At 31.2% G+C, this 27684-nt stretch overlaps 2 protein-coding genes across 2 annotated transcripts; both read right to left on the reverse strand.

The window, feature by feature from the left end:
* Positions 1–8899: 8899 nt before the first annotated feature.
* LOC128189295 (lipopolysaccharide-binding protein-like) lies at positions 8900–18559 on the reverse strand. Its single transcript, XM_052860845.1, has 15 exons — positions 18379–18559; positions 17775–17874; positions 16219–16347; positions 15740–15813; positions 15160–15323; positions 14287–14350; positions 13930–14021; positions 13483–13659; positions 12962–13027; positions 11622–11789; positions 11448–11515; positions 10992–11034; positions 10816–10879; positions 10579–10655; positions 8900–9514 (listed from the first exon to the last, which is right to left on the reverse strand). The coding sequence occupies exons 1-15, from the start codon at positions 18479–18481 to the stop codon at positions 9473–9475; spliced, it is 1431 nt and encodes a 476-aa protein (XP_052716805.1). The 5' UTR covers positions 18482–18559; the 3' UTR covers positions 8900–9472.
* A 995-nt stretch (positions 18560–19554) lies between these two features.
* LOC128190256 (lipopolysaccharide-binding protein-like) lies at positions 19555–26237 on the reverse strand. The gene is made up of 15 exons (XM_052862233.1): positions 26061–26237; positions 25353–25452; positions 24298–24429; positions 23701–23774; positions 23287–23450; positions 23093–23156; positions 22820–22911; positions 22468–22644; positions 22258–22323; positions 21558–21725; positions 21399–21466; positions 21164–21203; positions 20724–20787; positions 20207–20283; positions 19555–19865 (listed from the first exon to the last, which is right to left on the reverse strand). Exons 1-15 carry the CDS (start codon positions 26164–26166, stop codon positions 19824–19826), a joined length of 1434 nt encoding a protein of 477 aa, XP_052718193.1. The 5' UTR covers positions 26167–26237; the 3' UTR covers positions 19555–19823.
* Positions 26238–27684: the final 1447 nt, after the last annotated feature.

A 27684-nucleotide genomic window follows, 5' to 3' on the forward strand; every position in this document is an offset into this window, starting at 1 on the left:
TATGACATAATATTACTCAAGAATTTATCTATTAAATAGTAATGGTTGCACCATTTTTCTTTCAGTGACCTTGAAATTGCACAAATGATAAAAACTTAGGATCAGGACATATAGTAAAACAACATGTAGTCATTTAATCTTTGTGTCAAGTTTTAGCCCCTGGTAATTTTCTATAACAAGATATGGCCTTGACAGAACTATGGATTTTTGACAGTGACCTTAAACTTGAACAATAGACCTTGGATCAAGATCATGTAAACCATCAAGTCACCAGCAAACTTTATATGAATGAGAAACATCAAATTACTCTATAAAAAGGGTATAGATGAGACACAAATTATACAATGTTTCTTCAAGTGACCTTAAACTTGTACAAATGTCCTTCGGTCAAAATCATGAAACAACCGCAGGTCATAAGCTATCTTTGTGTGAAGTGGGAACCTAAAATGTTCCTCTAGAAAAAAGGTAAATACCGGACACAAATTATGCACTTCTCTTCCTTATGACCTTGCCCAAATGACATTGAGTCAATATAATGACACACCATCAGGTCAAAGACAATCTTTTTGTGAAGCAATATATTCTAATGTTCCTCCATATGTAGGTAATGATAACACACTGTGTAGATGTCCTTCTTGGCAGAAAAATCATATTTCATTTTTTTACTGGGAATTTTACACATTCTTGAAGTTTACTTATGAACTTTTATTGAAGATACATGTACGAGGGTGAATAAAAATAATACGAAGACTTTTGTCATAGCTATGTTATTTAACGTCATATTATTGCTAAATTCAGTAGGTATAATAAGGCAATTGTTTCAAACAATTTGAAGTCAAAAAAGTTTATATATTCATTCATTTATTAGAAAGAATATGTGGGAATAAGATGGCGCAAATGCCCATTCGGTTTAGTAGTGAAATACAATTTTAAATTTATTTTTCCCCAATTAAATCTATTCAGATATATTATAATACAACTTTGCAAAAGCAAAATTTCTAACTATAGTCAGTTTTTAATATATTTAACAAAAAATAAGAAAAAAAAAATATTGTCGGAAATTTTGCTGGTATCGAACCCGTAACATAAAAACCCTAGATATATACGGTTAGCTTATGCCAGGTACTCTTTTTTTTTCTTTTATTTATGCCAGGTACTCTAATCACTGAGCCATTTCAGACACAACAAAGGCGGCTTTTTAAATATTTTGTGTGACTAAGGTCACGAATTACCGGACTTGTATTATTTTTTCAATACGTTCAGTTGTTGGGATACAAAATGATATTTTTAATGTTTAGTGGGTCATCTCTCCACGTTTTTGTTGATTGAAATCGGTTTGTTTTCCATTAGACCTTAATTAGACTATGAGAAAAATATGGAGCACAGACCCACTCTATAAAAGAAAATGCCTTGAAGTTCTAAAAAATGACAATATTTGCAGGTTTTGATTCGTATATGCCTGTTTGAGTCAACATATTCCAAGTATTGAACATACCTACAGGTTACACATCAATGATTCGTTAAATATATATTGTTTTTAAAAAAATCCATCAGATTTGTTGATACTTTAATTTTTTAGTAGCCTGTCCGACCGCGTATGAGCATTTTACACGCCTTATCCACCCATCTTCTTTTTAAAATCTAATCATGCAAAAAGGAAGTCACAGCGCACGGTCAAAATCTGTGTTGTTTCAACAATAAATCATATTATGTTGAAAATAATATCTCCATAAATTTTGTTTAAAACCAACTAATATTGAAACCTGAAATAAAAAATTGTCATGATATTACAAGTATATGTACCGAATAAGGACGGGATATATAGATTTTTTAAACAGATATAATTAACTAAAGACATACAGTCCTCTTTAAAATTGACTAAAAACATTAACGTCGCCGGACGTCACGGCGCAACGAAAAGTATAAACAGTATGGATCTAACTCGGTAAAAAGCCGATAAAAAGTCGATAAATATGCTCAATGGTGGAAAAAATAAGTCGAAAATTATTTGCACTCTTGTGCTTAATTCTAACACATTTTGTGGGGTTGTAGTAAATGTATTTTGAACATCAAACAATATGAAAGAGAGTAGAATATCTATAAATATTTGATTAAAAAATAAACAACGTAATCTGACATTCAGGAATTTCCTGACTGTAAACGAAGAGACATCCGGTAAAAAAAAACTTCGTGGAACTAACTTACAATTTTCGAACAAATGTGAACAAATAAAATGTCAAGTGAAGTATTGCCGATTTAAATTGTATGGTGAACAACACAAAAGACTCAGGGTGATAAAAAGATTTGATTTTTTTTAATAACTGTGCGTGCGTCATCTTGACATAATTGTTTTCAACGTTACCGTGCCCCGTGGTGACAAAACATGTTGTTTTTAAAATAAATAATATAATAAAAAAAATACCTTTTCATCAAATGGAATAAAACTTCGTATATCAATAAAATAAGTATTGTTGCATAAAATATTCTGTTATTTATGACTTTACTTAAAAATATATGACAGACAGTCACATTGTCTTCGTATTTTTTGATTGATCTTCGTAGTACTAAACAGTTTGTCAGCGCAACGTACTTCTCTTAAACAGCAGCATAAAATTTAATTTGAAATTAAAAGGAATTGATGTGAAGTAAAGCATATTCATAGAAAATTCCGATTCCAATAATTTTCATGAAAATTTCCCCAAGTTAAACTCCGCGTGAAACGTCAAAGATTCCTTAAAAGTTCATAGTTCTGTCGGTAAAAATTGGTAATCAATGACTACAAAAGTTCACCGATGGTGACCAAATGCTACTATAAGTGGATTTCAAACTTACTAACGATTTCATTCTTAACGCACATGTAGGCATTTCTATTGCTTCACCATAATTGTCATTATTTAGATAAGTTACAAGCGAGATTCATTGTTAAAAGTTCATTATTTTGTCAACACAACTCTAGTCTCGATTTTGTTCGCATATTTTGTTATATTGGTAAACGTTATAAAATTATGAGGTATCGTTATGAGTTATGACGTGTATGATGACAAAGATACAGTTCGGTCAAAGGATTCAATCTCACCAAAATCCTAAGCACGTGACTAACCAGTCTTCATGCATATTACCCAATACACATTCATGTAGTTTCATGAAGTTGCATCTTTATCTTTTTGTGTTGATCCTAAAGATTGTTATGACAAACGCAGACAGTCATTTTGATGTCAAATACATGATGACATTAAATATATCTAAATTAGCTTTTCCTCTTTCTTTATGATTTCAAGAGAATTATGTAGAGAATAAATGCTCTTCTATACAAATAATATGAAATCATGTGAAAACTGATAGGGATAAGATCTATACTCAATAAGATTTTTCATAACCTTTTCCGGGGGGTTTGTAGATAATATGGATACATTTTATCGTAAGAAAAAAAAGTAAGAAAAAATCATTCTGTCATTAAAAATGACATTTTGAAGCACATTTTTATTAAAATTACCAAGGAAAAAGCTGACGGCTCACATTTTAAACCAAGGTTAAGTTAGTTTAAGAAATATTTTATTCAAAAATATACATATAAGTATATAAATGAATCTGGATTGAACAGCGGGCAAACTATCTATATTAGTTCTCTCCATGAGAAGGTTAAGTTATTAAGTATCATTGAAAAATTCATAAATTAAATAGAGCCGGGCATGAATTGAGGACAACACGGTTGTAATATACGTCAATGTCTTATGTGTCAAGCCACCAAATCCTAAAATAAGAAACTTAGTATTTCAAGAAAAACAAGCTTAAATCGGTGGAGGCAAAGCAGCCACTACAAAGCGCTAGCACAGCCCCAGGGCATATTCGTGAGGATGTTGTTAACAAATTTCTAATATTTGTTGGATTAGTACGTCTAAGTACCCCCAGGTACAAGTAGTTGAACTCATCACTAGTATGCAGTGACGCTATTAATTATTTTCTCGCTTTCCCTTTTGACGAAAATATCGTGTTAATAAAAGTCTTATTTCTTATTAACAGTTCCGTTTCGGGGGATATGCGGTCATCTTGTACATTTGAGGATAAGAATGTAAACATTTTTGAACTGGCTTGTTTCTGCCCAAAACTGGCCAAAATGTTGCCAAAGGGTATAAAAGCAATAAATATGAAGTCCTACATGTCATTTTGTTTGAAAATTATGAATACAAGAACATAACGCCTTTTAGTCACTCAGAATAGCTTCCGAACTTCGCAGGAACAGAGTGAGACTTATTATGAAGATTAAAAAATCCTTTCTATGTTAAAGGAATATCCATGTCCTTTCACCGATATTTTTAATACCAGCTGATTCTCCATGACAAGTACATATATAAATGTGATCTAATTGGTATCATTAGTCTTCAACCAGTATCATTGTCAAATTGTTCTGATAATTTAAAGCTATATAATTTTTTTTTTGGTACAACAAATTGTTTTATGTACAAAATGTTTGTGTATTTGTGTTAGCAGCATTTTATGTACTTGATTGTCGAAATTTTCCTACGGCACTTTGTTTATCCCTTTAAGTACCTCTTACACTGACCAGTGTGCTGAAGCTAACCAGTAAAACTGATTATTGAGGAGTTTTGTTTTCCCCTGTGCATTGCTATTATATCAAAAGCAAAAAAAAAACTACGAATTGCAAGAATCATCTTTCTTACACCGGAGAAAATTTGTGGACATAAATATCTGTGTATTAAGGTCAGACGACACGTTCCTCGAGAATCTTTTTTGTATCTCCTCGTAATAAAGAGTTCCAATAAAAAATATTAATTTTATAATTACATTAAAAATGATCAAAATTTACTTGTATTTGGTTATATGTCTAGATGGTCGAGTGGTTAGAACTGTGGCCGCTCACTGCCAGAGGCGTAAAGGTTCTAGAGGTCGTGAGTTTAAAGCCCTGCCCCGGCGGAGATATAGTTCTATTAAAGTGAATTTCGCTGTGCTGTAGATGTATTTATTTTTATATCAGCAATTCAAGTGTATTTTCAAGAAGATTATATAGGAAATTGCATACTCTAGTATTTTGCAGAAATGCCTGGTAGGGTACCCTAAATTTTTGCAAGAAAGCTTGTCAGAGTAGAAGTAAACCATTAACAAATTCCTGGAAAAAGTTATCTAAAATTGAGGAATGTGTCGTCTGACCTTAAATCAAACCACTTACAAGTATAAAAATGCACACACAAGAGGCAACTTTCATTTCTGTAAGATTTTCAACCTCAGTCACCTGCTAAAAGTATTCCCGGGAAATAGATAACACATCATAGATTTGTCGCGCTTGGTTTTTAATATTAACAATTGAGTAATAAAATTAAAATTTTGAGACCACCTTCAGATTTATTTGAAACACTTCTATTTTAAGATATCATTAATTTGTTTGCTCTGTAGATGCTCGTTTTACACTACGTCGTTATCGTCCAAAATAAAAAGGTGATTATTGCTCTAAAAAAAGTCAAGATGTCAAGGTTTTTAGAATAATTATATCAGATCTATGTCTATAATTGAGAGTCTTAAGGAACAGAGTAGTTATTTTGAGGCAAAAAGATTTGTAGGTCCGAAAATGAAAGTACTAGTTTTCCATCAAAGAGAAACTTGATGTTTTGGTTTAGTGAACGGAGTAGAAGTAAAGGGTCAAAAGATATTACAAAAAATGTTTTTTGACAACCAAATTTTTCTAGTAAAGGAAATCCACCATACTCCAGAAAAACGTGTTCATTATCATAATCCAATGAGTCCAAGTTTATTCGCAAAGAAAAGTGAACAAGTTATTGCATTAAAGGTCGTTTATTCACTGAATTACATTTGTATTGTTTTAAAATGAAAACAACAGAGTAATTAATAAAAAAGCATTGAATAAATGACAATAATTTTGCAAAGGTGGGGTTAAAAACAGCCATCCCACAAATAAACAGTGTTCATATGAAAATATGGGGAAAATATGAAGTCTTACATACTATATAGTACATGTATGTTTAAAGGAATGTGGGTGGATGGGTTAAACAAAGTTCATGAAAAATTTTTGCGTCCAGCAGCCAGAACAGAAAAAATAGTAATGAAATAATATTCACATATGACATGATATATTACGACAATAATTACATAAAGATATTCGATGCTAGACGTGTTAATTGCGTTATGGTGAAAACATACTTGACACCTTACACTCAGTGATCCTGTTGTGCGCAAATGCAAATTACAGACTATCAAACAACCTGGGTAACTTGACTATGGGGTGTTAATAGATATACCCCCTGCATGCGTACATCTGCTACATCTACATTTGCTTATTATACATTTATAATGCCAGCTTGATTTACAAAGATGTTTTACTTTGTATTACAAACAATATTGTTGTTGTAAATCCACTTCTAAATTAATTTTCTTTTCGCAAACCAACTTTAATTTATACTTGAGTCCTTGGCTACAGGATGCAGAAATGGATCGATTAGGATTGAGTTTGACTTCAGTATTTCTATCACGTATCCTGCATCCTGTATCCTACCATATCCTATCGTTGTCACTTTTCAGGATAGCAGCACTGTAAAAAAAAACCCACAAAAAAAGGGCACCAGCCCTCTTTATATGACAAAAATTGTGAGCCCTGTATCTTGCTTATAACTCTCAAATTTCATTTTATCATAAGAAATGCATTCCTAAAGCATTGTAAAAAACAAAAACAGAATAAAAGAATTTGACCAAAATCGTGACAATGCCCTTTTAAAAAATTAAATTCTAGATTCTTTTTTTTAAAGTTAGATTCACGTCATTGTTTTAGCGACTAAAAATTTTTACATTAAAGCTTATTCAAACCCGTTTAGCTTGTTGTGTGCTTTTTTCAAAAAGTGGCTGTATAAATGAATGTTTGACACGTTTGGCCTGTTTGTAAACCGTAATTTGCTTACTGTGTTACAAAATGGTTTAATTTTGTATAAATATGTGTATGAGAACTACATTGTTTTTTTAAAGCATTTTTTCTTCCAATAAAATTAATGATAATGTTTTTTATTATCAAAATCTTATTGAGAAGGATTAATGAATATTCATCGATGTAAAGCAGGAGCTCGCTCCATAAAAGGAATAATGAGGATATGTTCGTACTATTTCATTGTAGACATTTCTCTTCAAATTGTTGCTTTCGTACCTGATAAGTTTCTTAACTACAACCCAAGTATTAAATTCTATCCAGTATTAATGTTAAAAAAAACAATGTTACACTTGATGAAGTCAAAGTGATCTGAAGGAATTTCTGAAAGTATAATTCAACTACTTGTACAGTATATTGACCAAAATATCTTTAAAATTAAAAATATCTCATAAATGACAAACCAAAGAACAACCAATACTATTTTTCAAATTTAAGTATGACATGTTTCCGAAGGCCATCAGAGTTAAAGTTATCAATTTTTGACTGTAAATCAATACATGATGATCTTACGGCCTAGAGTTTATAGGGTTTTTTTTATATTAAACAGACCAGAATGTCTTCCAAGTCTTTGTTTTTTCTTCAGTAAGCATCCTAATTCAAACCTTCAATCAGAAGTTTTAAATTATATGGTTTTTAAACATAAACAAATAAGTCATCCAAATCTTTCAAACAAACGAGCATTTGCAGTTTTGTATATTATCAAACTATACTTATATATTTCACAGTACTTACTTTTTAATGATAAAGCTTTTATAAACTCTACACCGCATTGTGTCATAAATGAGGGGGGGGGGACTAATTTATGTTTTCCAAAGACTGTCTCTAAATCTAAATAACAATAATTTAATGAAACCAAACGAAGTACATGTATAAAGCTTTATTAAACCCATTTAACTGTATATTTGCTCGGCGTAGAGCTCTACTGTATATTATATTTTCCTTCTTTGTATATCCAACATTTTACCTATACATAAACTTTTGTGAGAGATTGCAAACAAAGACAATCTCGATTATGTTATACTCTCAGGTGAATATTCCGCAAAACTTTAGAACAAAACAACTGGTGAAGAAGAATCGTCTCCGTATGTACTACCAAAACAAAACATCTACTTATGATCTATGATGGGTTGCCATCTGCAAAAGATGGCGTTTTCAATGTTGTTCCCATGGGTGACGGAAAACGCTAGAGGCGATGTAGCAATTGTCTAATGGAGAGATCACAAGAGAAAAAAATGAATATTGTCAAGTAAAGATCTCTTTCTCAATATTTTCGATTTTTAATTAAGTACTGTCTAGATTAGGTTTTCTAAAACAGTGATCATAATCTAGTATGTTCCACCAGATCACTAGAAGATATCTTTTGGTACGGTCATACGATTTTGCATTTGCATTTGCATCACCTATGTCGAAAGTTGAAAATTTGAAGTTCATCCCATTTTAAATCGACACTCTGGTGAGAATCGTGAAGGCATAATGACTATTTGTCGAACAATGATATTATTAGAAAAGTTTTATTAACTGAAAATCGATTTTAAAATCGTATCGTGTAACCACATAAACAATCGACTCCAATCGAACAACTCGAGCGCTTTAAAAGGACGTCTATTCTGGCATTACAAACATACTCTAAAAAGACTTTATCTCTTACATTGTCATAATGTTACCAGAAACTGATGTAGGATCAATGTTGCTTGTCAAGACTAAGACAACTATGCTGAGTCTAATGATCCATGATGATATCGAGTCTATACATTAATCGAATTCTTTATGTTATTCACCCCAGATAGAAGATCTACATCATGCATTGGAATCTACCACTTCACGATTTGGTAGACACATTGTACATGTTTATCTCTTGATAGAGAGACTTGTATGATTTCAACATTCAAATTTGATCATAAATTGAAACACATGTATGAAGGAAAAAGAGTTATCAATGGTTAAAAAAAAACATATGGTATACAATGACCATTTTTATTGACTTTTTCACTTACATAACATTTAAACACACATGGCATGATTTATGATAAGTACATTTTTTAGAGGCATATAATAGAAATTTACAAAGGGATAAAAGGATTATAGGGATAAAAATCATTTGATATTTTAGACAATGCAGTTCTAATTCCCGTGTGGACTTAAATGGATTTCAAAAGTTTTATTTGACTGCAAGCTGTTTGTGAATAGTTGTTACCCTTTTCTCTCCATTTTAATATGGATGTACATATTTTCCTCATTTATCTAATAGTAAGTTATACATGGGTTTAAAACCTCTACATGTATTAATAAACAATAAGATATCATTAGGGATAATAGGTCAATATTGTATTATCCTTTGCAAATTTGACAAGTGTAATTCTTGTGAGTCTAATCTCTGTATAAATTGCAGTTTCAAAACGTGCATACTCCATAAAATTATATTACAAACTTAATAAAAAAAATCTGAGGGAAAGACATGAGTGATTTTATATCATAAGTTAATCGAGCATTATCAAGTAAAGGAATTAAAATCATGTATCGCCATCACTATCCGGCATACTTTAGATTTGTTGCGATAAGAAGAGTATCCTGAAAAAGACAGCAAATTGTAAATACACACTTTTAAAAATAAAAATTCATTTCTTAAATATTTAACGACAATCAATATCACTATCTAAATATCAGTAGCCAAAAGGAATCAAATAATAAAAACAGAAGAATGTATATATAACTGTAAGGTTTATGTGTTTTAATCTTTGGATATGTTTATTCTTGGATGGAGCTACCAGGTTCCCAATATTTTTTCAAAAAAATATTTCGTAATATGTGTATGTACATGTCTGTGTTCAAGTCATTAATATTATTTCAATCACAAATATTGGATTGCAATAATTAAAAATAAAAGATAATTGTGGTGCTCATATCACAGTTTCCACCACCCCAAAACTTGATTATAATTAAATAACAAATGCGCAAATTACTTTGACATATCGTTTGCATCAATGTGCATTTTAGCAGCTTTCGTCGGTCTTTTCCGGAGTTGAACTCATACATGTACTATTGAACCTTTTTGCTGCTCCGTGACGTTTGGAAGCCTCATCATTTTTAGTAAATTTTAATAAAGACTACATGTATCTCTCTTTAATAAATAATTTCTTTTCAAGAAAACAGTATATACCATCATCATTCTAAACTCAGTTTAAATATTATTTGTATAATTTGTGTAAATATGGCTTTTGATATTATATGTTGCATTGTTTGCATTGACCGTGCGCCGTGACCTCATTTTTACAGAATTAAATTTGAATGATTCTTAGATAAAAATGAATATATATTAATTATTTGAGATCAAATAAATGGATATTATTGCTAAATAATGTCTATCAAGTTCTGTGCATGATAATATGACGTTAAGTAAATAAGCTATGGCAAAAGTCTTCGTATCTTTAGTGACCATCATATATGTCTAAAATAATGTTCAAACTACTGTCATCTCATTTATAGGAGGCAGAATTATCAAACAAAAAAAATATATATGTCTTTTGATTCTTGTTAAGGCATCTAAAATGTTAAAGACGAAATGTACTTCAGAGCGTTTAAACCACCTTTCATTTTGTTCCATTGAAAAAGCGTTAAAATGAGAACTAATTTACCTTAGCTGTGTATAGTTGGGTGTCCACAAAATGTACAGATTCAATCACTGGCAGAGGAAAACCTTTACTTCCCAATTCTAAATAATGTAAATATTACAAATTCCTTATCTCTTTTTATATACAATTTTATGATTCATATCTTTCTGCGTGATTTCTGTTGGTTATAATTAAAATTTAAAATGTCTCTGAGAAACATTGATTATCATTTATGGCAGAATTGCTGAAAACTTTAATTACCATTTAGTTTTGGTTCCACAAACAGCGTAATAACTCCTTTAAGTACCAAATCCAATACTTGTGGCTATAATAATGATATGATAATGATAAATATAAAGTAGTTGATCATAATATGGCAATAAAATCGGTAATGGTAATAGATGAAAAAAAAAATTAATTAACAAAATTTTACTTACTGATAACTGACCAATTTTAGAATCTTTAACTTTAACAGCTATTCTACAATGGAAATAAATGGATGTAAGTTGAGATCAAAGAAGAATAGGATGGTCCATCAAATAATATACATTTATACATACATGTTATATGATTCATAAAATACAAAGTTTTATATATATATATATATATATATATATATATATATATATATATATATATATATATATATATATATATATATATATATATATATATATATATTCATTCATTCTTATATATTAAATATATATTTCACCTAATAATTATGCCATTATTTCATAGTTTTATAAATCATTGCTGATACAGATATACTCATATGTAACTTGACCTATTATTCTTTTTTATCCAGGATTAGTTAATCGTTAATCTTAAAAGAGATAAACATTTGTTTTGTCAGAAAATGCCAGAAATTAATAACACAACTTTATACTTACGGTAATTTAAGCACTTTCCCGCGTATGGTCTCATTTTGTATCATTATTGAAATCGTTGAGGACATCGTCTAAACAAAACCGGACGATTTAGAATATCACAAAAAAAATAATTGAATCTTCCAGAAAAAAAGATATAATATTATGAACGTTAAAATCATCACTACATGTACTTACAGCTGACAGCGTTAGGAAGTAGGTGTATTTTCCGCCCGGTTGTTGCGCAAAGAACACGATGTCCCCGGCAGCGTTCACTACCGTAGATCCGTTCTGTACCGTCATGTTTGGCATTGATGTAGATTTCATGTACAACATCACTGTAGTGTGTGGGAATCTTTTACCAATCTTTAAGAAAAATTGCATGCATGCAGTTGTAAGATGTAAGTTCCCTAGTGTGGAATAAGATATCGTTGTTTTCCAGAAAGAAAAGAAAAAAGGTGGTATATTGTAAGGAAGAATAGGGAAAGGGGTTCATATTTTAAACATTTATTGTTCTTTGTTAAAAATAATATAAGATAAATGAGCAATTTTTTTTCAATACAAAAACAATTATGCAATTTTAGCTAATAACATAATACGACATAAATGCATGTTACAATTGTTCAAAGATTGTCTGCCAATGGTTTTCATATTGTAAATATATATAATTCTTTAAAAGCAATTAAAAATATGTCATTATTGATTAACTTTACCATAATGAAATTCTGTAGATTATAATAATTATGATTTTTTTGGCAAAAACTTAATTGATCACCGACCAGCATTATAAATTATGCGAACAAGACTTTAAAAATTTACCATATATTATTGATTTTCTATCAAAAGTTATAGAGATAAAAAATTTATTAATAAAGGACAATTCTTCAATTTTCCACCATAGTTATTTTACAAAATTAACATTCATAAAAATGAATGATTAATTGTTTCAATGTTTGCTTCACAGAAAAAACATGGCGAATCGATTATTTTTCTTAAATAATACTGATAGTTTATTAAGTTAATATAATTCTGTGTAAAATTTGGAATTTGAGTCAATTTCTTTCAATGTGATGACAATAAGATGAACTTGTATATTAATGTTACGGTAGAAAAAAGTGTTGATTTTTTTCAAACGTCAAAAGTTTTTTTGTTCTTAAATGCTATAAAATGCAATTAATTAAATGTGCCTGTTTTATGTAATGTTCAATTATTGTTGGACGGAAATAAAATACGATTATTTTTAATTTGATTTTGACAAGACAGAAACTATACAAGACTTCTTCCTTTATTTCGTTTGAATCAATTTTATTTTAAATTTGTTGGGATTTTTCTTCCTTTTCCTTTACATATTGACATTTTACACTACATTTCCACATTTAGCATAACTTTAAAAAAATAAATATTTGTGTCAAGAAATCGGACCATACAGCTTAAATATATTCTAATGAACAATAAAACATCAAGTTCTGTATAAATAAAATCCACAATTTGGCTCGTTGTTCAGAAAACATGGACAATTCGTGTATAATTTTACTTACCTCCGGAATAAACTTCCCGATGCAAGTGAGTTTGCTGCAAGTAGTGTTAAGAACCCCTCCAGGGAGCTGCATGAAATTAGGAATATATATTCTGCTTGTCATTTCAAGTGCAAAGTAAAAAGAAGAAGTAACGATAATTTTTATGAAGGTAAATACATGTACCAATTGGCATCTTTTTTTGGGAGGTGGGAGGGGAGTGTTCATATTTGTGTGAATTCTAGGTCAAAACAACTTGATCACATTATTATATACATGTACTTCGATCGATTGCTTTGTCGGTCAATAGGGGCTTGAGTCTAGCGGAAGTCGAACACTTGTAGAATTATTTGAAAAGTTATGTCCACCCTTTGAAACTAAACAATGCTTCATACATGCTGTATAAACTAATAAAAATAGACAAATGTTTTTAATATTTGTAATAATACTCAAACTTTGATGATACTCAGTAATTACATGCATCCAAGTTTATCTGATTTGAATGTCAAAGTACTTTAAATTTAAAGTTCTATAATACCACTTACATCTTTGTTTGTTACGTTGTATTGGAGTTGCCTGTATTTAAATGCATTGTAAGACATGGAATTGAAGAGGAAGTCAGACACCCATAGGTACATCATCCTGGAAGTGTCTGATGACGGAAGTAACGCCGGCAGGGGTAAGGGAGCCTCTTGGGGGTCGGGCTTCCAGTATACTTCACCCTGGTATTAAAACATTGACAATATACACATGTTTGTTTACTTGTATATTATTAATAAAAAAAAACCCTGCCATCTTTAAATTGAAAACATCCAGTGCATTGAGTTGCACTGAGTGATTTGGTCAGAAAAGTTTTACAATTGAAACCAGTTTTTGTATAAAGTGATTGCATTACGAATGGTGAGTAATGTAATACGTATGTTATTACATTTTTGTTTACTCAGTAATCTAAATACATGTATATACCAGGTACTCTGTTTTTACAATCTTACTTTGTGATACGATTCCATAAATGTGGGTTGAAATGACGGAGTTGTAATGAATCTGTAGTCCAAAAGAAACAGCTTGGCAATTTCCACAGTCACTGTGGTGTATATATAAATTATGTACATTTTATTTATTTCATGTAAAACATATAATACACGAACACACAAGAAACATCTCTATGAAAACATCAAAAGAATTACGATAAATAAATGTACTTTTTTTAAAATATGACCAAAATACAGGATTGTTTTCTCGTGTTTATCATAAACATTGAAAATCCCCTCACGGATATATATTTATTCGTCCAAATTAGTGTGTAATAGATGAATTTGAATATCAAAGCTTAAGATTATCAATACTACCTGGAAGATTCTTTAAACTTTCCATTCCATTCACATTAATAAGATGTACGAGCTGTTGACAAAGCTAAAAAGATTAAAGAAAAACATATTTGATTTTTTTTACAAGGGATCTGTAGCTTTATATAAACCACAACAATTATAGCATATGTATGTCATTAATAAAACTAATTACATGTATATATATTATGTGAAATCTATAAGTTTCATATTATCATGTAATGAAAAGTTATTGTTTGATAATTAAACATTCTGTTTGTAAGAAAGCAATCTTTTACTATTCTGGATTATTATTTGATCACACAAATATGTGTGTATATATATATATATATATATATATATATATATATATATATATATATATATATATATGTATATATATATATACATGTATATATATATATATATATATATATATATATATATATATATATATATATATATATATATATATATATATATATATACACACACTGTACATGTATTTGTTGATCATGCTTTCTACTCAACGGCACATATACATGTACATGCATGTATGTGGATTTTTAATTATTCTTAAAATAACACTGACTGACTACATATCCCAAACTCAAATTAAAATGGGGGATCAAGATTGGATGTGCATGATATAATCATCTTCTAGGTGTATTCTTTATAGTCATAGTCATAGTTTGCGTGATAACAGTCATTTCAAATGTGTACTCAGACCTGTCAAGTGTTTTTATTTCCAATAAATTTATTAATAAATTTATTAATTTTTGATTGATTTATTAATTATTATTTGATTTATTAATTATAATTTATTTCCAATTCGTCTAAAAAAAATTCCGCGTTTCATATTTAACTTTTTGTCAGTATTGAAAATAAGTAACTTACAATCCCATTGCCTCCTCCGATCATGTCCTTTAGTTTGTCCGCCACCAAATCGGAAAACAAGTTGTAGATCCATGCAGTTCCGCCATGAAAAGTGATGTCAGCAGAGGTGACACTGCACGTACAGCCGAATGAACTCATGGTAGGGTGTCCTGTGCTGTCCGATCCTGAAATGAATACATGCACCAAGGGGTGAAGAACGGGGGGAAAATCCTCACGAAAGTGGCGTGGAATTCCAAAATATTTGCACCCCGTATTCTTATGAGAATATTAAAAAATACGGCTGCATTTTCTACGAATTTTCGAATTTCTTTGCTGGACTTTTAGAAATAAAGTTTAGTGTAGGTTTGTTGATTTCCAAAGACTACAAACTTCTTTTATTTTTCTTAAGTTATTTCTATTGCTATGTTTTATGATATACATGTATGGTAACATCACATCTTAAGCTTACTGCATTACTGAGAAATCAAAAGAACCGGTTCGCAATTCTGCCATAAGCTTAATATGTTAAAGGGGCAAATATAAACCGTTTACAGAATACTGATGTAAGAATCTAAAATGTGTAGAGATTGTTTTGACTTACCTAATCGTATTTCAATTGCAAAATTGATACCACTTGTACGCAAGTCAAAACTGCCAGAATCCGATATTGGTATTCTGAAATTAAAAGAAAGCATTATTGGGGGTTTAGCAGTCAGTTTGTCTTAAAAGGACACGACCCATTATAACGTTCTTAATAGTCATCAATCTTTTGATCACTCATATATAACTTTTTGCTATTGTTATAAAATGATTTTCGTAAAGACGTCATTTTGACTATATATGATATTAAAAAAACGTATTGGGATTAATCTTTAAAAAAATTACATTAAATAAAAGCAATTTTTGTAAATCCCAGTGAAATTTGTTTCATTCAGATCCAGGCCTGTAGCTACTCAAATCCGATTCATTGACAACAATGCTTAGGAAAGGAACTCCGTGCTCTGTCTGTCTGTCTGTCTGTCTCTCTCTCTCTCTCTCTCTTATTTTTGCCTGTTATAAGATATTGATAAATTGCCTTACATTCCGTGATATTTGTAGTGGAAGTTGCCATGGACATTCAACGATGACCCTGTCGTGGTCAACGTCAGCCCAACGTTTGGTTTTGTTGAAATTTTACTGTTTGGTTTCCCGAAGCCATTAATTTTCAACCTGAAAAGAAATATATCACATTAAAAATCTATACCTGAAATATGAATACACTGTACGCATGATGAAAATTTACGGCAAGATTTTTACTCGCAGCATTATGTTACATGTATCAATTGCGTAGATTCAAACTATTCATAAAATAGTTGACAACTTTCACATATAATAAACACGGTTAATACTTTGAAAACATTTGATAACAAGTTTAAGTTCAAGTTCATTTAATTTCACTCATAATATATAATGTTATCTGAGGTGCAGAAGAATTATATACGAAAGTATTAGAAAAGCAGGATTTACAAAAGAGAAACAGAATAAAGTAAACACTGAATTTTTTTTTTACAGTTGTTACGGAGGATGAAAGACCAAATCAAATATTTTTCAAATTAAATTACACATTTTCATAAGAATTACATGATTTGAAGATAACATAAGTGTTCTAAATTTCAAGTTGTTGGGGTTTTTAAGATAATGATTATTAAACAATATTTTTCTTACAAGAGACAATGCAATGCATTCTAACACATCATGAAAAACATATGAGATAAACAACTTACTTTATTTGTCTTGTATTTGTTTGATAAATTGACCTCACCTTTGAAAGATTTACATGAATTACATGATTTGAAGATAACATAAGTGTTCTAAATTTCAAGTTGTCTGGGTTTTTAAGATAATGATTATTAAACAATATTTTTCTTACAAGAGACAATGCAATACATTCTAAAACATCATGAAAAACAAATGAGATAAACAAATTACTTTATTTGTCTTGTATTTGTGTGATAAATTGACCTCACCTTTGAAAGATTTTAAAATATCGTGAATTATCAAGAGTTTAGAACATTATCCACTTTTTCATCCAATCAGCGATCGCTAAATATTCTATTAATTGATGTTTTTAATAGTAAGTTCACAAGGACGTCACATTTAGAATTTTAGATAGACAGCTCAGAGAGACAATAACAAAAGAGAGGTAATTTGATGGGCACAAAACTTTTGATCAGTGGCTAATGAAAAAGTCGGTTATGTTCTAAGTAAGGCAAACATTTATTTAATAAAACTATAGGTTTTATTATATCTATTGAATAATTTTCGTTTGGTTTTTTAAAAGCTTAATAATTATTTATACCCTAGAATGTTTCAATGTGTTTTGTACGAATGGAATTGTACGATACCTATATATACAGAAAGATAAGAATACAAATAGATTTATACCGGATACCATTAAAACATGATTATACGTGTAGAATTTCATTACAAAAATTGTACTTTTGAAAAAAAAACCATTGCAAATAATTTTCTAATATATACAGAAATTATGATTTATTTCCAAGTTTGACATGCCATAGAGTAAACAGAAAGAAATTAAATATTCATACATGTGAAAACATGCGATTGGATAAACAAAAAAAAGAAATATAACGAACCCGGTGAGGTCGTACGAAACATCCCCGGAACTTCCGTGCTGGTCGGGAATTACAAGTCCTGTGATTTGTTTGGAAAGAATATCCAAAGCGACGTCGGCAGCTATAGTAAATATATAAACTTTTATTACATACGTGGTACTTTAATTTGCATTTATACCCTTTTCCACATCACATTCTGTATCAGCCCGAAACATCAATATCAGCCAGACGGTGTGGATATTTATTATCCTCTGTACCATAGGGAATCGAGGTCGTTCGTAGTACAATACGAAATTTCAAATTTTCATTTGATTTTGTTACTCAAGTATGTAGATCAGAATGTTTATTCTTTGTTTCGTTTTAGAATCGCGATTCTGGAGAGAGAGAGAGAGAGAGAGAGAGAGAGAGAGAGAGAGAGAGAGAGAGAGAGAGAGAGAGAGAGAGAGAATATGTGAGACATATTGAATGAGAATGAATGAGAGAGGGAGAGAGATTGAGAGAGAGATTGGCTATGTGAGAGAAACACAGAATGAGAGAATGAATTAGAGAAAGAGAATGAATGAGAGAAAGAGAGATTGAAAGTGTGAGAGACATTGAATGAGAGAATGAAAGAAAGGGAGACTACCATAATTAAGAGCTTTGTCTGTTATCCTGGTCTTCAGTCCTGGTCCCTTAGAGTCCACAGTCACAACAAGGACCACCGCAACCAGCCAGCAGAAGGTCCGCATTATGTTGTACCTTGTAACCTTCTCCACTTTTCACCTACACCGCCATCTTGTCCAGATGTTTATTTATAACCCGGTGTAGTCATCTGTGACCATTTAAATCCAGCAGGAAGGTCAAATAAACAAGACCGCTTTATCTCAGTGGGCAACACTTAACAAACCGACATTCAAACAGATACAACTAACAATATCTGTCGAGAATATAAAAAGACACGTTTTTAAAAGCAGAAATTATTGTTAACAGAATTTTTAAATAAGCTTGTCGAAGTATGTTAAGTATTTAAATAATTATAATAGTTATTCAACTCAATATGTATGTAAAACTCTCAACTGATCGAGTTGTCAGAATTACCGGATTCCTCAGTGACTGCAAGTCTCTGCTATGATGGTACAAATTTTGTAGAGTAAACAATGACTCAAATTAATTTATTAATGCCCCCAGATTATATGTGTTGATATTTTTTTTATCAATAAAGATTATTATTTTAATAAAGAAGTGCACAACCCGAAAAACAAAACGTGCATCTACCAAATGAAGACTTTAGGTAACTAAACATTTCCTTTTTTATTATACTGTGAAAAAAAAAAACATTGAATCTAGAAACGCTAACAAATGGTATCGGATTTGATGTAATATTATGATATTGTTCAGATTTTTAGGTCCGATGGGCTGGGAGTACCTCAGAAATCTTCTTCATTGCTACAATACAAGTATGTTAGATATCTTTACAATGAATTTGCATGCGCGGATCCAGAAAATTTTTCCAGGGGGGGTCCGAAGGATAATTGTGTTTGCCAGGGGGGGGGGGGGGGGGGTCCGAGGCATATTTTCGTGATAATTTTACTATGTAAATTTAATAAATTTTCATTTTCCAGGGGGGGTCGGGACCCCCCCCCCCCCCCCGACCCCCCCCCCCTCTAGATCCGCGCATGAATTTGTATATTTTTTTATAACTTAAGAAGTCACTATTAATACACTTTTCAAATGAAATAGTCCACTTTCTTTTGACATATTTAGCACTTGTCAATCTGACATACTTAAATACATGTAACAAAATAAAACACGAACTCTTAAAAACCACATATATAGTTTATTTGTACATCGTACAAGAATAAAGGATTTAATATATCCGTCTCCTGTGAAAAAAATGCAAATTAGTTTACATATGTGTTTTAAGTAAAACACGATTCTCTCTCTCTCTCTCTCTCTCTCTCTCTCTCTCTCTCTCTCTCTCTTCTCTCTCTCTCTCTCTCTCTCTCTCTCTCTCTCTCTCTCTCTCTCTCCTCCAATTTGATTAAAAAATTCGATTTCCAAAAGTGTCTTTTTGAAAATTTCATTTGTGTCTCAGCCACTGTATTTCAGATCTGTTGCAATCAAAAGTGTGTCCTGTTGAATAAAAGAATATATTGGATGAACTGACGAAATGCATATTGTTCTTTAGAAGGCATATTATTATATAAGAATAGTCAATATTATAAAGCCCCCTCATTTTTCCTCCTCGTAACGAACACATGTTAAAGAAAATACAACGTGGGTATAAATTAAAAAAAATTTAATAGACACTTATTGAAAAAAGAAACATTCCGTTTTTCTAAGGGAATTAGATATTCCAAACATGAGACATCTTTCTTTAATTTTAAAACAGGATTTCTTTCAAGATAACACTCTTCCTTATCCACACAAAGACAAAAACTTTGCCTTACAGTAGGGTTTAAAATGAAATGTACCTTGGCGACGGTCAGTTGTGTGTTCGTGAAATGCACGGAATTAATGACAGGAAGAGGGAATCCCGCTGCCCCGAGTTCTGCAAAAGAGAAGTGATCCCTCAATCAGTACTTTGACTTCAATGAACTCGTTATTCTCATTCCAAAACTAACTGAGTTGCATTTACAATGTACAAGTAAATATTTGGTAAAAACAATTGGATATTTTACATTTGAGGACACTACGTCTTGATTAGAACAAAATCAATTTGTTGTATTTCGTCAGTATTAAAGGTTTATCTTTTCTTATCCATTCTGATTCGTTTATTTCAATATACTGTTAAATGACGGTTAAAAACCATAATGACATTATTAAACAGCAAAAAAATAAATAAATAAATAAAAAAATTAAAAATAATAAAAAAAAAACACTAGAACTTAACTGCTTTTAAATTGCTTCATAGAAGTGTTTATATACATGTACATATGTACATATTGTACATACGTAAGGAAATTAAGACAACCTTGGACTGCATCTTACCATTAAGTTTTGGTTCGACGAAGACAGAAACAATGCCTTTTACGATGAAATTGAGCCCCTCCGGCTGAAATACATAGACATTAAATACATTTTGATGGGCTAAACACATTAGTTTTTATAAATTTAAAAGTAAACTGGCATCTTTTGTTGGTTCCCTGGGATATGAAATGTGAAAACTGGCTTCATCGTGAATCGGTTTTGTCAGTATTATGAACTCAAATTAGATTTGTTAAGTAATAGGGGAAAATACAAAGAAAACGAAAAATTATAATGAATAACAATAGCACATTAGTTACAATACGAAATTATTTTAGAGTAATTTATAAAATCCGATAAAAAAGCTTTATTACATATTATAGCTATAGAATGTTAAAGTTTTATTTCATTTAAAAATAATCAATATTGTTTCGTGGCTTTAAATAATTGTAACAATAACTTACCGATACCGGAATTTTCGAATCTTTCACAGTTACTGATATACTGCCAAGAAAAAAGTCTTTACTTCATTACTATATATATAATTAAGGTTAAGAGATATGATGATGTCGATAAAAATTACTTGCGTGAATATTCAACTATGTAATGTATATGAGCTTCGTTTCATTATTTCATGATACAGTCAAGATACTACTAACATTTCAGTCATTCAATGTAAATAAAATTAATGACACCTACGGTAATTTGAGGACTTTAGCGAAAACTTTCTCGTTTTGTATCATCAGAGAAATCGTGGTTGACATCGTCTAAAATAGGAAGATTTTAAGATGCTGCATGAATAAAAATATTCTAATAACGTTTTGATTTTTTTAAATCCTAAAAATCATTACTACTTACAGCTGACAGCGTTAGGAAGTAGGTGTATTTTCCGCCCGGTTGTTGCGCAAAGAACACGATGTCCCCGGAAGCGTTCACTACCGTAGATCCGTTCTGTACCGTCATGTTTGGCATTGATGTAGATTTCATGTACAACATCACTGTGGTGTTTGGGAATTTGGTGCCAATCTGTCAGGGTTAAATTATCAAAAGAAAACAAAAAATTGGCGGAAATTTCATCATTCTTGCTTTCTCTAAATAGCTACATTGTACATGTACATGTGTGATAAATAACTTAGAAAAAAAAATTTGTAAGGGTTATTGTAAGTAAGGAAGGATAAGTTTTTAAAAGTATTGTTGTTCCAAAGGAGCTTGGACTATGAAATTCATATTCTGTTTTTCTCATAGACTCTACATTCATGTATAAATACTTAAAATGAATAACTATATGTTATTTATTGTATATACATTTTCCATCTTCTTCTCTGAAGTCATTTTCGTTGTTTTTCGATCTGTATAAAGGATATTTTTATAGGTAACATTTAAAAACAAAACACTTCTCGTGTAAAAAAAAAACAAGTTAACAAGATTTTGTTATGCTCTGGTTTTCTGACCGATGTCATATTATTTGCCTTGTCATGACGCAATGCAGAACGTCTTCAGTCAGTTGACCTAAAATAATATATACTGTATTGATTGCTTATAGGTTACATGTACTTACTGCTTTTATTATTTTCCCAATGCATGTTGATTGAGGACAAGTCGTATTCAATACACCAGATGGAAGCTGAACAAATAAAAACAAACGTTTCAATGAATTCATATATGTCCCTGTGTCTGTCTGTCTCTCTCTCTCTCTCTCTCTCTCTTACGTTTCGTTATAATATTCATATCAGTTTAAGATTAAAACATTTATTTATTTTCCACTTACATCTTTATTTGTAACATTATATTGCAGTTGGTTATATTTCAATGCATTGTAAGACATCGTATTGAAGACGTAGTCAGATAGCCAGATATACATCATTCTGGAAGTATCTGAGGATTTCAACAAAGGCGGGGCTGCAAATGGGGCATCCCCGGGAACTGCGTTCCAGTAAACTTCTCCCTGTAGCAAAGAAGACATGACGTCATTATTTCATCATAATATTGACGTACGGTGTGTTGTCTTTGTTTATGATAGGTGTACATAAAAAGGACGCCACACGCTATGTTTGAGTTAGAGACAGAAAATGTGTTCTTCGTCACTTTACACCATCAAAGATATATTCAATTCTATTTACCTTGTGGTAGGTTTCCATAAATTTTGTTTGAAATGAGGGTTTCGATAAAAATCTGTAATCCAGTAAAAACCTCTTCGCAATTTGCACAGTTACTGCAAGTAATAAAGGGTTCATACTTGAATTCGCTGTAGAATTTACACGTACACGATGAATAGGAGTATATTTTTTCACTATCAGGCTATTTGATGAATATAAACGTTTGCATCACAATTATATTACTTTTTACATAGATTAAATCGTTATTGTTAAAATAATGTCGTATTTAATAGTGACCAGGTAATTTCTGCAAACTCTTCATTCCGTTTACATCTATCAAAGTGTTCAACTGTTTGCAAAGCTAAAAAAAAAAAAAGAACCCTAGTTAAAGATAGATTTTTACAAAATTATATCATTAATTTTAAAGGTTTCTGTTAAACTTTAGTTACATGTTCTTTATTATATAGCAGTTTTAAAAAAATCAATCGTACTAATCCATTTCCGCCTCCAACCATATCTTTCAGTTTATTTTCAAGTTGCCCTGAAAACAAGTTATAGATCCACGCTGCTCCTCCGTGGAATTTGATGTCCGCTGACCCGACATTACAGCTACACCCTACAGCCTTCATAGTAGGGCGCCCGGTGCCGTCCATTCCTTGGTAATGAAATTAGCTATATGTGTTTCAGTACCCTTTGGGTGTTGCGTATTGAGAGAGAGAGAGAGAGAGAGAGAGAGAGAGAGAGAGAGAGAGAGAGAGAGAGAGAGAGAGAGAGAGAGAGAGAGAGAGAGAGAGAAATCTTGAACATGAATTTACAGATAATAACATTCGAATTCTTAAATAAAGATTCATTTAAATCCACTCTAAATTCATTACACATATCGTTAAAATGAAAACAATTCTTACCTATTTCTATCTTTATCTGGAAATTAATACCATTCGCTTTCAGGTCAAAGCTACCGTGATCAGAAATTTTGATTCTGAAATTCAAACTTCGATTTTTAGACGTACATCATCTATCAATAATTGATTTTACATTTTGTATTATTGTTGAAAAACGAATTTGACCTTTCATTACATTTTATTAAAACCGTTTATTCTTGATTCAATGGGGTCAACACAAAATTCCTCCCGTACTTATTTGGAAATCGATAGAACGTCCATATTTATTGAAGAATTTACGCTTCCTCGCCTGTTTCTCTATCCCTGGTTATAATTTGTTAAAATATTAATAATCTAATTAATCCGATACTAGTAAATTTGATTATAAAATGTGTGTTTCTGAAAATCGAAAATGCATTCTTCTGTCATGTTGTAAATTTTGAATTTACTGGGTGGGTGTAAATACAAAATTTACAACATGACAAGTTGTAAATTTTGTATTTACACCCACCCAGTAAATTCAAAATTTACAACATGACACTTCTATGTTGTCGTTAAATGATGCGATACATTTGCCATGATCTATAAAAATGGTGCACATAACTAAATGTAAGTTCTTACATCCCTTTCCTGTATTTGTATTTGAAGTCTCCATGGATAGCTAGACCCGTTCCACTCGTGGACCAAGAAAGACCGACGTTTTGAATCAGGGATACTCGACTGCTGGGCTTTGTGAACTGTTTAACATTCATTCTAGAAAAACAAGCTAGGAAATCAAATATCTTAACCGTGTTTACTTTGGCAATACTTATAATTAAAAAAAAATTGTTATCAAATAAAATTATGTAAGCAAAAATTGATTATTTTTGTATTTTGATAACAACTGTGCGTGAACAAAAAGGCCACTAAGAAATTACGAAATGTGTGATTATAAAACAAATCAAAGTACTGAAGTACTGATGGGAGTTGATTTTATCGATTAGCATTTATTTTAAAATCAACTTATCTTTCATGGCAATTAGTTTCTAGTCTGTATTTAAATTACGCACTTTTTTATGAATTTTAGACTTTTCCAACAAGAATTTCGAGATACCCTATATGAATCATGTTGTGTAGTATTTAAGATAGATTTTAAACTATGTATAAGTAATCGAAGCAATTCAAAAGATTTATGGATCCAAGCACTATAGATATCGAACTCTAGTCTCGTTCAACCAGACGCTCGACTGTCTCCGTTAATCTCCGACAAGCAAGAGAGCTATTAAAGTTTCTGCTTGTCGGAGATTTACGGATAAAGCCGAGCGTTTGGTTGAACGAGGCTATATTAAACTCTGGCGTACGAATACATGAGACTATAAAAAATATCTTAGTTGTTCGTATTATATAAAATCTGACTAGTTTCAAAGACTAGTGTTTATCGATAAGTTTCCTTGAAAAACAATGCTTCAGCATAAATTACTTTGAATTTTTCTATTATTTTCATGAACTAAGTCTTGTCAGCGGTGATGATTTGTGCTTAGGTCCAAACACTGTTTCACTTTCGGTTTTCCAGAGTAACTGCATAGGAGAGTTGATTAAAATCAAATCCCAAAAAGGACAACGTTATGGACGCATTGCAGGACTCATAAATACAAGTATCATGTAATACATTGTACAATCGAAATAACATGCAGTACCCTGTAATGTCGAATTTGACGTCACCGGACTGGCCATGCTGGTCTGGTATTTGCTGACCCGTCACTTGTTTGGACAAAATATCAAGAGCCACTTCTGTAGCTATTTTTAAGAAATACAGACATTCATTATTACTCTTAGGAGAGATGGATCGAGCAATACACATGAAGAACTGGGACATAGCTGGTCCAAATTTAATATAGATCTTTGCTGAGTCATGTACTTAATATGTATTTATATGTCACTCGATATCAGATGCCAAAAAGTATGTCAATTTTTTTTCACAGTATACATGTATTTCATTGATAACCAACATTTAAAAAGAATCGTTCAAAAGTAAACCCTTTGACCGATTTTGACAGGCCTTGGATTGATAACTTTAGAGTTTCTCTAGCCTTTTTTGCATCAAATATATATACATATTTTCCCATCTTTCAGTCCCTGATATTCACAATCCAAAGTAAGATTGTTTTGCTACAATATTGCAAAAATACACTAATTATAGTAGAGCTCTTCAAAAATCTTCGAGATAAAATATCTAGTTTTACAAATGATCCGGAGGGTCTTTGCATATGATTTAAAAATAGTACATTTTGTTATTGTATATGGAATATTTTTTTTGGTTTTCGACCACGCTTTTCGTCACACTTTAAAGAAATTACACTTTATGAAATAACACTACATGTAGGTAGTATCTCAAGTATACGTACCATATTCAAGGGCCCTGTCAGTGATTCTAGTCTGTAAGCCGGGGGTCTTACATTGGGCTGACGTCACAAACAGGGACACTACAGTCAGCAGACACACTTGCTGCATGATCACCGTTTTCCGGATCGTTTAAAATATTTAAGAACGCCCTTCCTTCGACTGAGCACTTTCTCGCCTTTGTGGCTGGAAAAAGAGATGTGAAAAATTATTATTTTGCATAAAAAACTAATCATAAATGTTACTTTATTTTAACAATTTACAGATATTATTTTCTGAATGTAAACCAAAAAATTGTTGGTTTTCTGTCTATTTTTTATTTTGTATTTCATCTGGTACATGTCATGATAATGCCTGAAAATGACATTTGCAGAGCGGATAAGGTTGGTTTTCCCTACCATGGTTGATAATAAATTTAAAGATTAGTTTTAATGTTGTTGCAATTCTTCAGTAGTTAAATATATACAACATCATTTTGCGTATAATCATCCATCTAATTATGTTAACTTTATTAGTTCTATCAAACAAAAATGATTGAAATACTTCAGTGGTATGATATGTATGTGCGTTTACTTCAGATAACTTCGTTCCTGCATATGTGTATCACGAGTTACCTCCCGTGCTACTGTGGATGTATTAACTTCCTGAATGCAATTTGTACAAGAAAGTTAAAAGAAAAATAATTAGTCCGTTGTTTTCAAAATAATGAAATTTTTAGATGCAATGGTCTCTTTCTTAACTGGTATTGTTCAATAGTTAATATAAACAATATTCAACATTTTCCTACCTTTCACACAACACTTCTTCTTCCTGCTTGTCTAAAACCAAATGTAAACCACGTGCTATTTGTCTCATGAATATTTATTTCCTCTTCTAAAAATAAATATTGATTTAAAGGGAACATTTGGGAAATTTGGAGTGCTATTTCCAGTGAAAATGTTTACACTGCTTCTAAAATATTTCATGGTCAATCGAGATACAGAATTCAAAATTACTAGTATTTAATTCTTTTCTGTTTAATGGAAAACAATGTTCGTGACATGTAATGTTATTTCCATGTTTTGTAAAATGTTTTATAACATTTTTGTTACGCAATCCTTTGTTCTTTTTGGCTTTCACGCCAGATAAAATAATTCTAAACTAAAAAACAACTTAATATTTCTCGCTTAAAGCTTGACAACATTCACTCAAACTTCGATTGATGATTAGAAAAACCTTAAATTAGTTAGTTACTTGTAATCAGTTGACCATGTAAAATGGGTGAATTAAAAACAATATACATTACATGACCATGCCCACTCTCTTCAGGCACGTAGCATCGTTTTTGAAAGTTGGGGGGGGGGGGGGGCGGACTCATCCAAAAAATCTTGACAAGCAAAAAAAAAAAAAAGGGAAACAGGTTTCCTTCCAAAATCATGAAAATCCTTATCCGTGTGTGTGTGTGTGTGTGTGTGGGGGGGGGGGGGGGGGGGGGGGTAGTAGTAGCAGCTATATTTTTAACTTCAATTTCACGGTTTAATTTTTTCATTTCAATTTTTTACATGGGAGGGGGCAACTCCATGTTAATTCAATTTTTTGTATCTAAATTTAAGAAATAGCTTTGCTACGCAGGCCCCTCCCCCTTGCCTC

Source organism: Crassostrea angulata, chromosome 6 (assembly GCF_025612915.1).
Source record: "Crassostrea angulata isolate pt1a10 chromosome 6, ASM2561291v2, whole genome shotgun sequence".
NCBI lineage: Eukaryota > Metazoa > Mollusca > Bivalvia > Ostreida > Ostreidae > Magallana > Magallana angulata.

Bases quoted from the DNA above. Each gene is read 5' to 3' on its own strand.
- LOC128190256 (XM_052862233.1), bottom strand. From the start codon at position 26,166: ATGCAGCAAGTGTGTCTGCTGACTGTAGTGTCCCTGTTTGTGACGTCA. The intron at 22,645-22,819 runs GTAAATAGAATT...TCTTTGCTACAG, and splicing joins TTATGGAAACCTACCACAAG to GGAGAAGTTTACTGGAACGC. The intron at 21,204-21,398 runs GTAGGTGTCATT...TTTTCTTGGCAG, and splicing joins GCTAAAGTCCTCAAATTACC to TATATCAGTAACTGTGAAAG.
- LOC128189295 (XM_052860845.1), bottom strand. From the start codon at position 18,481: ATGCGGACCTTCTGCTGGCTGGTTGCGGTGGTCCTTGTTGTGACTGTG. The intron at 16,348-17,774 runs GTTCGTTATATT...ATTTCTTTTCAG, and splicing joins GTTTCGTACGACCTCACCGG to GTTGAAAATTAATGGCTTCG. The intron at 10,656-10,815 runs GTAATTAAAGTT...TACATTATTTAG, and splicing joins TGTGGAACCAAAACTAAATG to AATTGGGAAGTAAAGGTTTT.